This window comes from Zymoseptoria tritici, chromosome 2, assembly GCF_000219625.1.
Source record: "Zymoseptoria tritici IPO323 chromosome 2, whole genome shotgun sequence".
NCBI lineage: Eukaryota > Fungi > Ascomycota > Dothideomycetes > Mycosphaerellales > Mycosphaerellaceae > Zymoseptoria > Zymoseptoria tritici.
In genome coordinates, this window is record NC_018217.1 from 3,398,474 (window position 1) to 3,411,349 (window position 12,876).

Here is a 12,876-nt window from a genome sequence, read left to right on the forward strand (position 1 = left end):
CGCGTGGCGATGGCGGATGTCATCGCGTGCAGCAGCTCCTCTTTCGCGACGCAGCAAGTCCGTCCGTACACAGACCTGCAAGTGAGATGAGCATGGAGAAGTTGGCAATGGAGTGCAAAGGATGGAGACACGGTCGGAGTAAAAGGCGAAAGCCGTATCGAGCGCACGTGATGTACGCTAAACTTGTCCACGTATCCACACGTCGCTTGAGCTGGTATTCGACAGCACCACCAGAGGCATGGAAGGCTTCCTACGGTCTCCTCTAGAACAACAAAAGGACTATTTCTGGCTTCTTGTTACGCCACACAGTATCACACCGGTTCATCAGGCTCAGCACAGGTCGCAGGATCAGCCTCGCGAGACATCGGGCGGCCGGGCTCCTCCGAATGTCCTTTGCACTGCCGCAGTAATGAGGTGCCATTGCCGTGTTCACTGCTCGTCGCTAAATCCCAGCGGCGATGGTTGGGATGTGCCAACGGAATCAGCAAGTCTCGGCTCCACAGGCAACAGACGATGCAGGAGCGGTACTCCAGCGGACACTGGCTCAGCACAACGCTCGAAAGGACAATCATGTCGACGGACGGCCGCTGGATTTGCGGCGGGCCCAAAGTGGACGTGATACTTTGCTCTACATATTTCAGGTTTGGACGGACGCCTGCATTGCATGGAAAAATAGCACCGAAACAACATGGCACGCCAACCAGAGTCAACAGTCTTGAAGACATGGCGCGCGGTCGCAGGTCTTTCGACATCGGTTCAGAGATGGAAGAAACGCTTGGACAAGTCTTTGGCCATGGCTGCACTGGCACTCTTTCGAGCAACTGGAGCCACGTCTCTTGGAGCCTCTTCAGGAACATTGTCGGTGACGGACAACCGCACGAATCGAAGGTACACCATTCCGATTATGCACAACTCAGTCAGGGCAACCGACTTCCGTCAGATCGCTGCTGCTGGCAGAGGCGCGGATCCAGTCGATCAAGGTAAGCGTATCATGATCTTTGTCACATCACGTCCCATGAGAATTTGAGCTAAACAAATCGATTTTAGTCGAATCTGGCCTGCGCATCATCGATCGTGGTTTCCTCAATACGGCATGCATGGAGTCCAACATCACCCTGATCGATGGTCAACGAGCCTACATTCAGTACCGAGATCATTCTATTGAGCACCTCTTCGACAACAATGATTACGAGGAAGTGGTAAGTCTAAGCCTGAATCAGCCTAGCCTGTTCATTGCCTGATGAAGTACTCAGGTTCACCTTCTTATCTGGGGACACCTTCCATCAACTCAAGAAAAGACGAAACTCCGAAAAGCGTTTGCCGCCGCTGCCACGCCACCGCGTCCAGTCGTGGAGGTTGTGCAAGCGTTTCCCAGAGATGCTCTAACCGGCACGATCCTTCTGGCTGGCCTTGCCGCATGGGCTGCTTGCGATCCTGGAACGCAATCTGTGCACCAGGAGAATCGACCCAAGTACCTCGGCAACATCGCTGAAGTCGATGCTGCCATCATTCGCACTACTCAAGCCATGGCTACCACCATTGCATTGGCATACTGTCACAAACGTGGCAAACCATTCACTCAACCTGAGCGCGAAGGTACATTCATCGGAAACGTTCTCACCATGATGGGTTTCACCGACAACATGGGAAAGCCAATAGCGGAGATAGAGGCCACTTTCGCACGTCTATGGATCCTTTACGCCGACCACGAAATGACCAATTCCACTGCTGCCTTTCTTCACGCTGCTTCCACGCTCAGCGATCCGCTTTCCTGCGCCGTCAGCGGTATTGTGTCGGCATATGGTCCTCTCCACGGCGGAGCGATCGATCAGGCTTATAAGGGCTTCCAGACAATTGGCACGCCGGAGAATGTGCCTATCCTGATCGCCGACGTTAAGGCGAAGAAACAACGTCTCTTCGGATATGGTCATCGCATTTACAAGAAGACCGACCCTCGCGCAAAGCTAATTCGTTCCATGATCGATGAGCATATGCCAAAGGTTAAGGATAACCCCTTGCTCCGTGTCGCCCTGGAGGTGGATCGCGTTGCAAACGAGGATGACTACTTCACATCTCGCAACCTGAAGGCGAATGCTGATCTTTATGGATGTTTCCTGTACACCGCCTTGGGTGAGCTTGTTTCATCCATTGATGACATTTTGACGATTCTGACTCATATCTCCAGGTTTTGAAACCGACATAATCGTTGCACTGGCTTCACTGTCTCGCACGCCCGGTGTCATGGCTCATTGGCGCGAAAGCATGAGTACGTTAGTCGTGTCTTGCCGTTCTACTGCGCTGACTTACTTCACCAGGCCAAACTCCTCTGCTCTGGCGACCGCTCCAGGTTTTCACCGGCTCAATTGCATCCGCGGCGCGCAGCGACGTCAAAGCTCTGTGAAAGGAGTGGCTCTATACATGGTCCAGTTCGCGAGAGGTACCCCGAGTTGACGGCTTGGACATCAAGATAATCTAGCTCATTTCATCAGAGATTGCCAGCCAATCAACATTCACCTTTCGGATTATTCACTCTTGACTGGCCGCGACTGCCTCGATTGACTTCAGACTGCACAGCACTCGAGCGCTTCCAGGTGCTAAGCGGACCTTGTAAGGCAAGGGCATCTGCAGGATCGTCGAATTGTCGTGTCCTCGCACACAGTCTGTAGATCCGAAGTCGGGTCTGCAGGCATAGCAATCCGGTTCGCCAAGTTTAGATCTGAACTTGGCTCAATTCTGTTACACTCTCCGAAGACAGGGTCCACGTTTGAGATCCTCGATCCTGCATTACAACTTGCGCAAGGCTGACAGCCTGACGGGCGCGCTTGCCAGGTTCGACATCCTTCACTCGCGCAATGCAGGCCAAGCGGCAGCCCTGATGGACACAGCTTGAGGAAATGCTTCGAGAAGGATGAGGATCTCAGATCGCTGCAGAATCAGACCAGCCACAGTGGCACAACGCTCTCGGTTCATTGCAATTACCACATCGAGACGGTCGGAAGTCAGACTAGCATGTATTTCCGATTGCACTGCTTATCGAGGAGGCATTGCACGAGCTAGAGAGCTGACCGGTGTAGTGCCAAATTCGATCAGAGAAAAGCGAAGGGGTCATTCAGATGCAAGAATCCCAGACAAAATGGGGTCCCGACCTCCACTCCGGCTGATTGCTGGGCAATATCCTTGTCTGGCGCCGTGACGCCTTCGATCGTCCCGAGATGCCATTGCATTCCATTGGACCGGCTGTCGAGATCCTGTCTCCCTGGGTCTTTTCATCCCGCTCTTCGTCTGAACAAGGCACTCGCCCGGACTAAATCGGCCGCTTCGGCTGCATCCAGACTTCGCGACGTGTAGGATGTGAGAGAAGACTTGCATAATTCGGCTGGAGTGGCTTGGGCATTGCTTGCGTTATTGGCGCGGATCCTCCTCAGACCGCGCCGCAATCCCGTTATAAGGTGACAAACACCGTTTCTTCTGCGTCGTGCAACCTCTAGATGGCCGGCGTTCAGAAGGCTCGCGGTGAGGGTGCCTCATCCCCTTCGCTACTTCGTACATGCCATAATTGTCATCAGGCCAAGATCAAATGTGACCGCAAATCGGAGACCGGCCCTTGCACCCGGTAAACATTGAAGCTACCACGTGGTAGGTCATTCTAGCGAATGCTGACCTGCAAACAGCTGCGAACGACTCGACAGACAATGCCGCTTCACGCCGGCTCGACGGCGGCCGAACAACCCTCGTCGGGATTCGTATGTTTCGAGCCACCCCATCTTAGAAGGACCCACTGACTCGATGTCAGGCGTATAGAGGCCTTGGAGAACCAGGTTCAACAGTTGCTGGGAGGCGGCGGCTTACTCACGGTACCACCATACATTGATCGGCAACAGTCTGTTTCCTTCTGACCGATTGCTGCAGGATAGGAGCGCCAGCAGCAGCGACCGCATTACTCCTGATGCTGGTCTCTCCGTCAGAAGTCGACCGTGCACACCTCTCCTTCCAAGCCCATCGCAAGACCCAGGCGGCGCGGCCGGGCACTCAGAAAAGCCATCAACTGCGATCACCACGCCGGTAGCACCTCCGGCGGACGTCGATCCCATCGCAAGGCAGATGCTGTCCGCAGAGAGCGCCGAGACCCTCCTAGAACGGTTCAAGACCGCACTCACACCTCACTTTCCTTTTGTCATTGTACCGCCTCATGTCTCGTTGGAGGCGATGCGACAGGAAAAGCCATTTCTCCTACTGTCAATCCTCGCTGCGGCATCATACGAGGATGTTGCTCTTCAGCGACGGCTCGGGCGGCAAGTTCAGCATTGCATCGCTGGGAAGCTGATTTACGGCGACACAATCTCTCTCGAGGCACTTCAAGGACTCTTGGTGCATCTTGCGTGGTCAGTATTGCAACCGATTGCAAATAAGCATTGGCTGATTTCCGTTGCGAAGGTCTCAGTATCATCCTCGGCCGCGCCGATATACGCAATTTCTTCAGCTGGCTATTGGCATCATAGTCGATTTGCGACTCGATCGAAAGCCTGACTCTCGGCCCTGGAAGACCCGCATCGACCTCACCAAGGTCACTGAGCCCAAAGAGTTTCTGAATCTCGACGAACAGAGAGCGGTAGCTGGCTGCTTCTATTTGTGCTCGACTGTGTCCACATTGCTTCAAAAGCTGTGTACCTTTCCGTGTATGTCATGCTCAACACAGCATAAACCTATATACCAGCTAACGATCTCTTCCTTCGCAAAGGGTCGCTCCACATTGAAGAGTGTTGCCAGTCGCTACAGCAACAGAAACAATATCCGACAGTAAGTACGCAGGCTCGATGTGTGCGATGCTGGTGGCTGCTGATAATCAAAAGGACAAGTACATACCTTATATTATCGAACTACAGAATCTCGTGGAGAAGGCCGACGCATCGAATTTGACTAGCTGCCCGACCTCCAGGTCTGCACATGTGGCTCAGCTGCGTGTTCGACTTGAAACGATCAAAGACTCCTTGCCATTCACCTTGACGGAGTCTCCGATGTTGATGACTCACTGGAACACGGCGATGGTGTATCTCTGCCACACGGATGTGTGCACCGAGTCTGCTCTCAACGCTCTGCCCACGGGAGAGACGTGGCCACACTGGCGGGTCGAAGCACTTGGTACAGGACTCATCGCTGCCAAGTCGACACTTTCTTTCTTCTTGTCACTACCCCTTGGGTGTGAGATGTACTTCAACAATTCGGAATGGATTCAGCTCGGATTCGTCATGACATACTCCGCCCGACTGGCAACTCTATCAAGTCAGACCTCCATTCACCAAGAAACGCTTCACCTGCGCCGGTTTTTGGGCATGTCTGACATGCTCAAAGATGTTGCAAGCCGCTTGAGATCGCTCAGTTCATCAAGAATGGACGATGACGGTGACAGTGATGTTTTCAACCACTATCAGCAGCGCGTGGAGCGATTGCAGGCTTGGTTTGACACGCAGTCAGATCGAGTACCTGCGGTTACCGTGCAACCTAGCCCTTTGGCCGCTCACACAGCGACTTTCGGCAACGGCAGAGATAACCTGCACTATCAAGAGTGTATCGGCAACGAACCGCTGCCATGGAACGCGGGACATGAACCAAGATCTCGAGAGATGCCAGCGATATCCATGGCCGACAGATGGCAAACGCACCGTCCGTTGGATCTGAGCATGGGTGAAGATTGGTTTCCACCTGGCCCTATGGACTTGGCGAACTTCGGGCAGTACTTCGCCTTTGACTCAGACACCATGTGAAGAGAGAAGTGTGCGATAACTACAAACGTTTCTGATCGATGTTCCAGAGCAGGCGCGGTCATCAATTTGTACGAGTACGACGAGATAGAGAGAGCCAGCGACGTTGAATGGCATTCAATTCAGTTCTCCACAAATCTGTCCAGTCAACTCCGCAAACGATCTTGATAATCTCAGCACCTGGATTGGCAACGCCGCCAGCGCTCGAGAGCAAAGCGATGGAGCCATCCGCCGTGGTCCGTGTGTCAAGGCGGTCATGTCGCAGAATTGAAGGTCCGACGGATCCACGGACTTTCGCGCCCATTGACTGCGCCTCATGCAAAACGCAGGTACCCTGCGTTGGTCTACTGGAGCTGCCGACATTTAAGCGACGCCAGGACCGATCCTGATGGATGTGAATCCTTGCTTGAACAAACAGGATCGACTCGTCTACTCCGTCCGTATCTTGGCACGAAGGAGTGATACGGACGGAGCAAGCTCGAAGCCCGTACGGACATGAGCAACGAGAGCACAACCAGAATGACAACAATAATTCCACCTATCTCCATTCCTCCTTGATCACCATCGATCAAGCGACTTCATCCATCTTTACGTCCATCGGCACTCTTCACGCATTGCAACCTCGTCGTTCTTGAGGCCTTCTCCCTCGATCGTTCACAACATCTCTCATCATGGCCAACGCCACTGCAGATCCGAGCGACTATTGTACCATCGACACTTGTCCGTTGACCTTGGCCAACTTTACATACATCCCTTCACTTGCAGGCAACGTTACCTACCTCGCCATATTCGCTGCCATTCTCATCCCACATCTCTACCTCGGAATTCGATACAAGACATGGGTCAGTCCTAACCCAACGATGCTGAAGAAGATCGACGTTTGGACCGTTCGAAAAGGGACCTAACGTTTAGCTGGCAGGGCTACTTCGTCGGCATGGTCGGCGGACTTGCCCTTGAGATCATAGGCTACGCCGGCCGGATACAGTTGCACTTCAACCCATTTCCCTTTGACCCCTTCCTGGAGTGAGTAAGCTTGAGTCTCACTTTGCAGACGTGCGCTAACGAGAAGAGGTATCTCATCTGCTTGACCATCGGTCCCGCATTCTTGGCCGCTGCGATCTACCTGTGCCTTGGTCGCATCGTCGTCGTCTATGGCGAGGGCATCTCGCGCGTACAAGCGAGAGCGTACAGCATTCTGTTCATCAGCTGCGATTTCCTGTCCCTTGTTCTGCAAGCGGCAGGTGGAGCTCTGGCTGCCACGGCCGATACGCGGGCTGAGAACAAGACTGGCGTGAACATCATGGTACGTAGCGACTCATCACTCCCGTCGGCGGGCGGTGGCAGCTCAACAGTCTGACATGCAATAGATCGCCGGTCTGTCCACACAGGTTGTCTCTCTGCTGCTGTTCATCATTCTCGGAGCCGAGTTCGCCTGGCGTGTGCGCAAGAATTCGCAACAGCTCGACCCACGCTTCGAAAATCTACGCTCTTCGAAGAAGTGGCAGCTCTTCATCATTGGTATGTTCCGCCTCTCTCTCTGCACTCAGTCCACGACAAACATCAGCTGACAACGGATCCAGGCCTTGCCGTGGCTACCGTCACCATCTTCATCCGCTGTGTCTTTCGCGTAGCAGAGCTCAACTCCGGCTTCAACGGCGAGCTCTTCAACGACGAGGTTGCGTTCATGGTATTGGAAGGGTAAGTGCAACTCCACACTTGGCACAAACCTGCGCTGACTTGATCCATAGCCCGATGATCATCATCGCTTGTGTGTGTCTAACGGTCTCTCACCCGGGCCTGGTGTTCAAAGACACTCTCGCCGACACGAACTGGAGTTTGCGCCGCAAGAAGACTTTTGACGGCCCTTCGCAGAACAATGCACATCAGAAGCTTGACTCGATGGAACTCACTCTTGGACCTCGAGACATGAGGTCTTCGCCGTAGGGTTGCAAGCTGCGGTCTGTGTTCTGAGAAGTGATGGAGGGTGTCAAGGCGCGAGGTTAAAACTGTGTACAATACAATTTCAACGGTCCTGCACGGCTTTTCACTTCGTTGTGAAGTCAATTTGCACGGAAGAACAGTGCGATATGCCAATTTGCTTTCATCCATTGATGATGAGCTTCCTCGTTGCTTGCATCGCCGCCCTTGTTCTCGCTGTGTCGTCGAACGAACTCACGACTGAGTTACTCTTTCTTTAATTTGAAGCCTGAAGCCGTTACACGCAGCCAGCTTGCCTGTGCTGTACTGTCCACCAATAGTTCTTTGTCCGAGTATCTGGTACCAATACACAACTTCCAACCACTTCCGCGAACTGGGCCTTGCTCAACTCAGCACGTCAATCAAAGGCCCTCCATCGCCTTCATGTCTACCACGATGAAATACGCCAGGCAACAGACACTGATGAACAACGCCGCTGGCCAAACGACCTTCCTCGTCATTGCAAAGAACGCCCGATTCCAGCGCCTCGCTCTCCCGGCGACAAATTGCTCCGAGTTGTTCACATGTGGAAATGGACAATCCGGTTTCGGAAGGTCAAGAAAGCGGCAGAGCGGCTCCCAGCCGTCACCGATATTGTAGTGCAGAAGCCGTTCAGGAGGGACCAAGCTCTTCACGGCGGCGTAGTGGTCGAGAAACGCCTGTCGTTCGCCCCGAGGAGCAATTCTCCGCCGAAGTTGGTGTTGGAAGGAGTGGTACTTCCACCATGGTCCGATGACCTCCTGAAGAAGTACCGATCAGTCTCGTTGTTCGACGCTATCGTAACATCACAAGCAGATCAGCAACTCACTGGTTCCCAAGGCGCAAGCCACTCAAACGATCGCCATTGGTACGCCTTGTCCACGGAGTTCTTCATCGACTCCAGCCAGGCGTCCACATTCCGCATGGTCAGGATGACTTTTGCGTTTGGGTACGCTTTGATAAGATCCTCGGCGACCAACGTGCCGGGAAAATTGCTCGAGACGTTGTAGTTTCCCAGAAGCTTGTTGTACTCTCTCGGCCCGAAGGGTTCGCCTTCGTGGTAGTACTTTGCACGCAACGCTTCTTCCCACAAAGGATAGAGTTCGGGGAACTCGTCCATCATCTGGCCGTGACTGTTGGGGAGAAGGCTTCGTCAGTCTTGGAGCAGCTGATGTCATGCCGTGGAATTCTGCGTACAAACATCTGTAGCCAATCTTGCCGAGAGCTGTTCGCAGAGAGATGATTCCGGTTCGTGGCATGCCGAGAATGAGGATTTGCATTTCCATGGGGTCGGGGTGATCGGGGACCTGGTCGATCAGTCGACTGTTGGCCATTGCTGCAGCTCTGTTCGACTGGTAGCGGTGCATTGCTCTGGGAAAGTTGGGTCGTGAGTCGAAACGGCGACCGAGTCGAGACAATGAGTTGGATCGAAGGTGTGGATCGTGTTAGTGTCGGCCTGCTGCGTGATTATGCACTGCACATCACACAGAGCCGTGGGAGTCGCTGTGCCGATAAATTGCCGAATCCGGAAAGCGAACGAAGTCTGTAGGATGCATTGAGGAAATGCTCGGTCCTTGCGAGTTCTCCAAAGGATCAAGGTGCCTTGAGCCTTGGAAGTAGCCGTGTGATCCATCGGTGTCCCGTGGGGCATCTCTGTTTGAAAGCAGACTATTCACCTGTCAATCCTGATCGTCCGGGCGGACACGGACACGGACACGGACATGGACACGGACACGGACACGGACTCGTCGAGCTGCGTTTGACATTCGTGAACACTGCCTCTCGTGTGGAGGATGGTGGATTTTCCATCATTCTCCGACAGCACCGATAGCAACGATGCGATCCGATGGGTGTTGACAGTTATAGCATCCGCGGTAAAGCTGAACAGTAGAGTGGCGGCAGCTCCTTTCCATGAGTCCCATAGCGTCGGTCTGGTCAGTAAAGCGGCCATATCTACCATTCGTACCAGCAAAACTTCGTGCTCTCTCGTTCCAAGCCAGGTCCTGCAATCTCTGCATCCAAAGCCATGACCACTGCGATTGAAGCCATGACCACTGCGACTGAAGCCATGTCCGTTCAGGGCTCTCCAATCCATCCACACACGACTGGGCGGATAGAGCTGGTGAATGGCACGAACGATGGCGCGTCAGCATTTATTGATCCGTCCACGGGTCATACGAACCTGAATCCTAAGAAGATTCACCACGTCGACCTGTACAATATTCGAGAGCAACATCCGCCAGCGGCACTGGCCACCGAAGGTTACCAGTTCTCCGAATACCCGACCATGCTCACCGAACAACAATTCATGAGCTACCAGTCCACCGCCGGCAAACAATTCATTCAAGACGCGTACTGGCCCGAAGTGCGCCGCCTGATCGAGACCACCCTTCCTTCCGCCGCCCGAGTCGTCCCGTGGCACTTCAGTGTGCGCAACGCCATGCCAGGCTACCATCCCGATGAAGTCTTCTTCATGAAAACGGGCGTCGCCCAGCCCCAAGCGAACCTCCACTCCGACAACGACCACGTCACCGCAGCGGCGCATCTAGTCCGGATCTTCGGCGAAGAGGCGGCTGCCGAGCTGCTCACCAAGTACAAGCGCTGGTGCATGGTTAACACCTGGCGGCCGATCGGCGAACCCGTGCAGTCCTGGCCACTAGTGATTGTCGACCACAGCAAAGTGTCCAACTGGCAGTACGAGACGCACGTGACGAAGATCCATCGCAGTAACGACTCGTCGTACTACAAGAAGTATGACAACTTTCTCAAGCACGATCCGGATTATGTTTATCGGTATGTGAGTCGGCACGCGCCGGACGAGGTCATCATGTTCCGCGACTACGATTCGAGGAAGGATCGGTACAGAGGAACGCCGCATGGGGCGTTTCAGGATGATCGGACGCCGGCGGATGCGCCGCCTCGCAGGAGCATCGAGGTGAGGTGTTTCGTGTTCTTCGAGGAGGATAATTGAAAGAGGACTAGAAGACGATGGCTGAGGTGGGTCCCTCGGTCGAGGTTGATGTGAGATGGGTCAACAAAAACTTCAGCCTGAGGCACGACTCACATTCTTTTTCCCTTACCTCACCTCAATATACCTGCGAGACAGCGCCTCCATCGAGGTTGCATCGTATCGAAACGCTCCATATGCGGCGCCCGTCTCTGACGGTCATTTCTTGAATCGTATTCGCGGAAATAACAACCTGAGAATGTGCCATCCGAGCGCTCCTCCAAGACACCCTCGCCGGAGTCCATCTTTGCGCCGTATTGAGACCTGTAGCACCCCACGCCAAAGTACTGCACATGAGAGGCTTGACTCCGTAGAGCTCGCCTTGGGCCCGACGGCCATGCCATCTTCGTCGTAGCGTCCGAGGCTACCTCTGCATGACGTGAAGTGATGTAGAGCGAAGAGGCGGCCTTCGATTCATTCCACTCGATCAACTGCTACGCCGAGAGACCATCGTGGGAGAGAGCAATACGTACGAAGCCCAAAGCGACGGACGCCATGCCGAGGATGAGGGAGATCTCGGTAAGCTTCATCGTGATTCTTGCCCTTGGGCTTTGTGAGGCAATTTCCGAAAACGCACAGGAGACGGGAGTGGAAGTGGAAGAACATCGGCGAAAGGTTACGAGGTTGCTCCGAGTATTTTTGAGACTGGAAGTGCCGTATAAGGAGGCTTGAGTGCCGGCTGAGCACTGCATCCGTTCTTGCGAGCTGGTCGAGGGCGGGCCATGCCAGGAGCGAATGCGTGGCCAGGTATGGAGCGGCGTTCATCGAGAGATCCACAAGAACGCGATGTATTGGGATGTCAGAATAGAAAGGCTTGCCGCCCACGATGATGCGATCGATATCCGCAATGTTGCCGTCTTGATATGTAAGTCTTCCGTCTCCGAGTATCCATAGCTGACGGCACAGCGCTCTAGAAGGAAGAAAGGTAAACCGTCGACTTCCTCGTGTATATCATCTCCGTGGACTGCTGGTATGCGAGCGAGAGTTCCGCAACCGCCAACTTGGTCAAATAAGTGTTCTTCAAACCACGTTTTGGTACTGGAAGTCTTATCGATCTTTTGGAATCTGGCTTACCGTGGCTCACGAAACATTACGTCGCTCGGGATACTCGGGATCTTTCCTCCGTTTATGTCCGCCAAGTCGCCGACCGTCCCTTTTCACCGTTCTTGCCCACCGTACAAATACAAATTACGATTTTCGACCTGAATTCTCGCCGGAGCGTCCGCAGTCTCCTAGTCTCGAGCGCTACGTCTTGCTCGGCACCACGTCTGCATTCTCTCTCGCTGCAAGTTCTTGTCCGCCGCCGTTCTTTCCACGGCCTTTGAGATTAATGCGCGCGCCTCGGCTCGGAATGGTGCGAGTGCAGAGGTATGGATCGAGCTTTTCTGATGTTGCGCCAAGTTCTAGCTGACTGGTGGTGGCAGTATCAATGAGCTTGGCCATTCACCATATTATACCAGCATCTCCAAAGTCGATGCTTGGGGATTTCAATGTCCATATGCATGCCGAGAAGGCTGGAGCGTCAAAGACCTTGCTTGTACGCGATATCATGCTTCGATCGTGCCGGAATGGTACTTCGCCTTTCAGCGGTGGAGATTCGCTCTTAGCATTGCGATTCCTCCTGCGAAAGCGGAAGGAAAAATGCGGAATGCATCAAAGCTTTCGACTGAATTCTTTCACTGACCGCGCCGATGACATCGAGGTCGTGCAGCTGTGGTCTGCATGAGAGCTCGAGCTGCAATTGCTCCTCCGTGGCGCCTCGATGACTTTCGTGTGTTGTTGATGCGAATGCAACATGCCCTGCGAATATAGCTGGCAGCGTCTCGAGCATCTTCCGCGCCGTTTTTCCACAGGACTGCGTCGTCGGCAGCATGGTCTTTACGGGGAGCGATTTAATGGTCAATGTGATGGCTCCACAAAGAGGCCGTCGAGATGTTTGATTGCACAAAGGAAAGGCGGAGTTCCATTTCTGCTATTGCCAAGATCACCTGACCATGGTCACATGATCAGATTTCCTAGTTCAAGTTCCAAGTCTCGTCGTTGGCCAACGGGATTCATTGCTGGGTGAGCTGCGTCGTGGCATACCTTTGTACTGTCTTCGTCTCGAGCCCGGTGGTGGAAGCCTTCTGTTTTGGTGTGTTGAAGTACAAGGTC

At 53.8% G+C, this 12,876-nt stretch overlaps 7 protein-coding genes across 7 annotated transcripts; 4 read left to right on the plus strand and 3 right to left on the minus strand.

Annotated features, from left to right (window-relative positions):
- Positions 1-272: 272 nt before the first annotated feature.
- On the plus strand, positions 273-2,401 carry CIT1 (citrate synthase; the record flags this gene model as incomplete). The annotated part of the gene is made up of 5 exons (XM_003855133.1): positions 273-980; positions 1,048-1,199; positions 1,254-2,130; positions 2,186-2,266; positions 2,316-2,401. 5 exons carry the CDS (start codon positions 689-691, stop codon positions 2,399-2,401), a joined length of 1,488 nt encoding a protein of 495 aa, XP_003855181.1.
- A 1,087-nt stretch (positions 2,402-3,488) lies between these two features.
- On the plus strand, positions 3,489-5,762 carry MYCGRDRAFT_91197 (uncharacterized protein; the record flags this gene model as incomplete). The annotated part of the gene is made up of 7 exons (XM_003855134.1): positions 3,489-3,513; positions 3,672-3,743; positions 3,802-3,854; positions 3,910-4,368; positions 4,481-4,664; positions 4,715-4,797; positions 4,884-5,762. 7 exons carry the CDS (start codon positions 3,489-3,491, stop codon positions 5,760-5,762), a joined length of 1,755 nt encoding a protein of 584 aa, XP_003855182.1.
- A 568-nt stretch (positions 5,763-6,330) lies between these two features.
- Positions 6,331-7,880, plus strand: MYCGRDRAFT_103470 (uncharacterized protein; the record flags this gene model as incomplete). The annotated part of the gene is made up of 6 exons (XM_003855135.1): positions 6,331-6,601; positions 6,679-6,782; positions 6,831-7,062; positions 7,127-7,277; positions 7,340-7,457; positions 7,508-7,880. The coding sequence occupies 6 exons, from the start codon at positions 6,431-6,433 to the stop codon at positions 7,701-7,703; spliced, it is 972 nt and encodes a 323-aa protein (XP_003855183.1).
- Positions 7,881-8,098: 218 nt separating this feature from the next.
- Positions 8,099-9,131, minus strand: MYCGRDRAFT_108336 (uncharacterized protein; the record flags this gene model as incomplete). Its single annotated transcript, XM_003855240.1, has 3 exons — positions 8,099-8,476; positions 8,545-8,848; positions 8,913-9,131. 3 exons carry the CDS (start codon positions 9,080-9,082, stop codon positions 8,099-8,101), a joined length of 852 nt encoding a protein of 283 aa, XP_003855288.1.
- An 892-nt stretch (positions 9,132-10,023) lies between these two features.
- Positions 10,024-10,686, plus strand: MYCGRDRAFT_37073 (uncharacterized protein; the record flags this gene model as incomplete). Its single annotated transcript, XM_003855136.1, has 1 exon — positions 10,024-10,686. The coding sequence occupies one exon, from the start codon at positions 10,024-10,026 to the stop codon at positions 10,684-10,686; it is 663 nt and encodes a 220-aa protein (XP_003855184.1).
- Positions 10,687-10,796: 110 nt separating this feature from the next.
- On the minus strand, positions 10,797-10,967 carry MYCGRDRAFT_84891 (uncharacterized protein; the record flags this gene model as incomplete). The annotated part of the gene is made up of 1 exon (XM_003855239.1): positions 10,797-10,967. One exon carries the CDS (start codon positions 10,965-10,967, stop codon positions 10,797-10,799), a length of 171 nt encoding a protein of 56 aa, XP_003855287.1.
- A 1,214-nt stretch (positions 10,968-12,181) lies between these two features.
- On the minus strand, positions 12,182-12,627 carry MYCGRDRAFT_103476 (uncharacterized protein; the record flags this gene model as incomplete). Its single annotated transcript, XM_003855238.1, has 1 exon — positions 12,182-12,627. The coding sequence occupies one exon, from the start codon at positions 12,593-12,595 to the stop codon at positions 12,326-12,328; it is 270 nt and encodes an 89-aa protein (XP_003855286.1).
- Between the last annotated feature and the right edge of the window lie 249 nt (positions 12,628-12,876).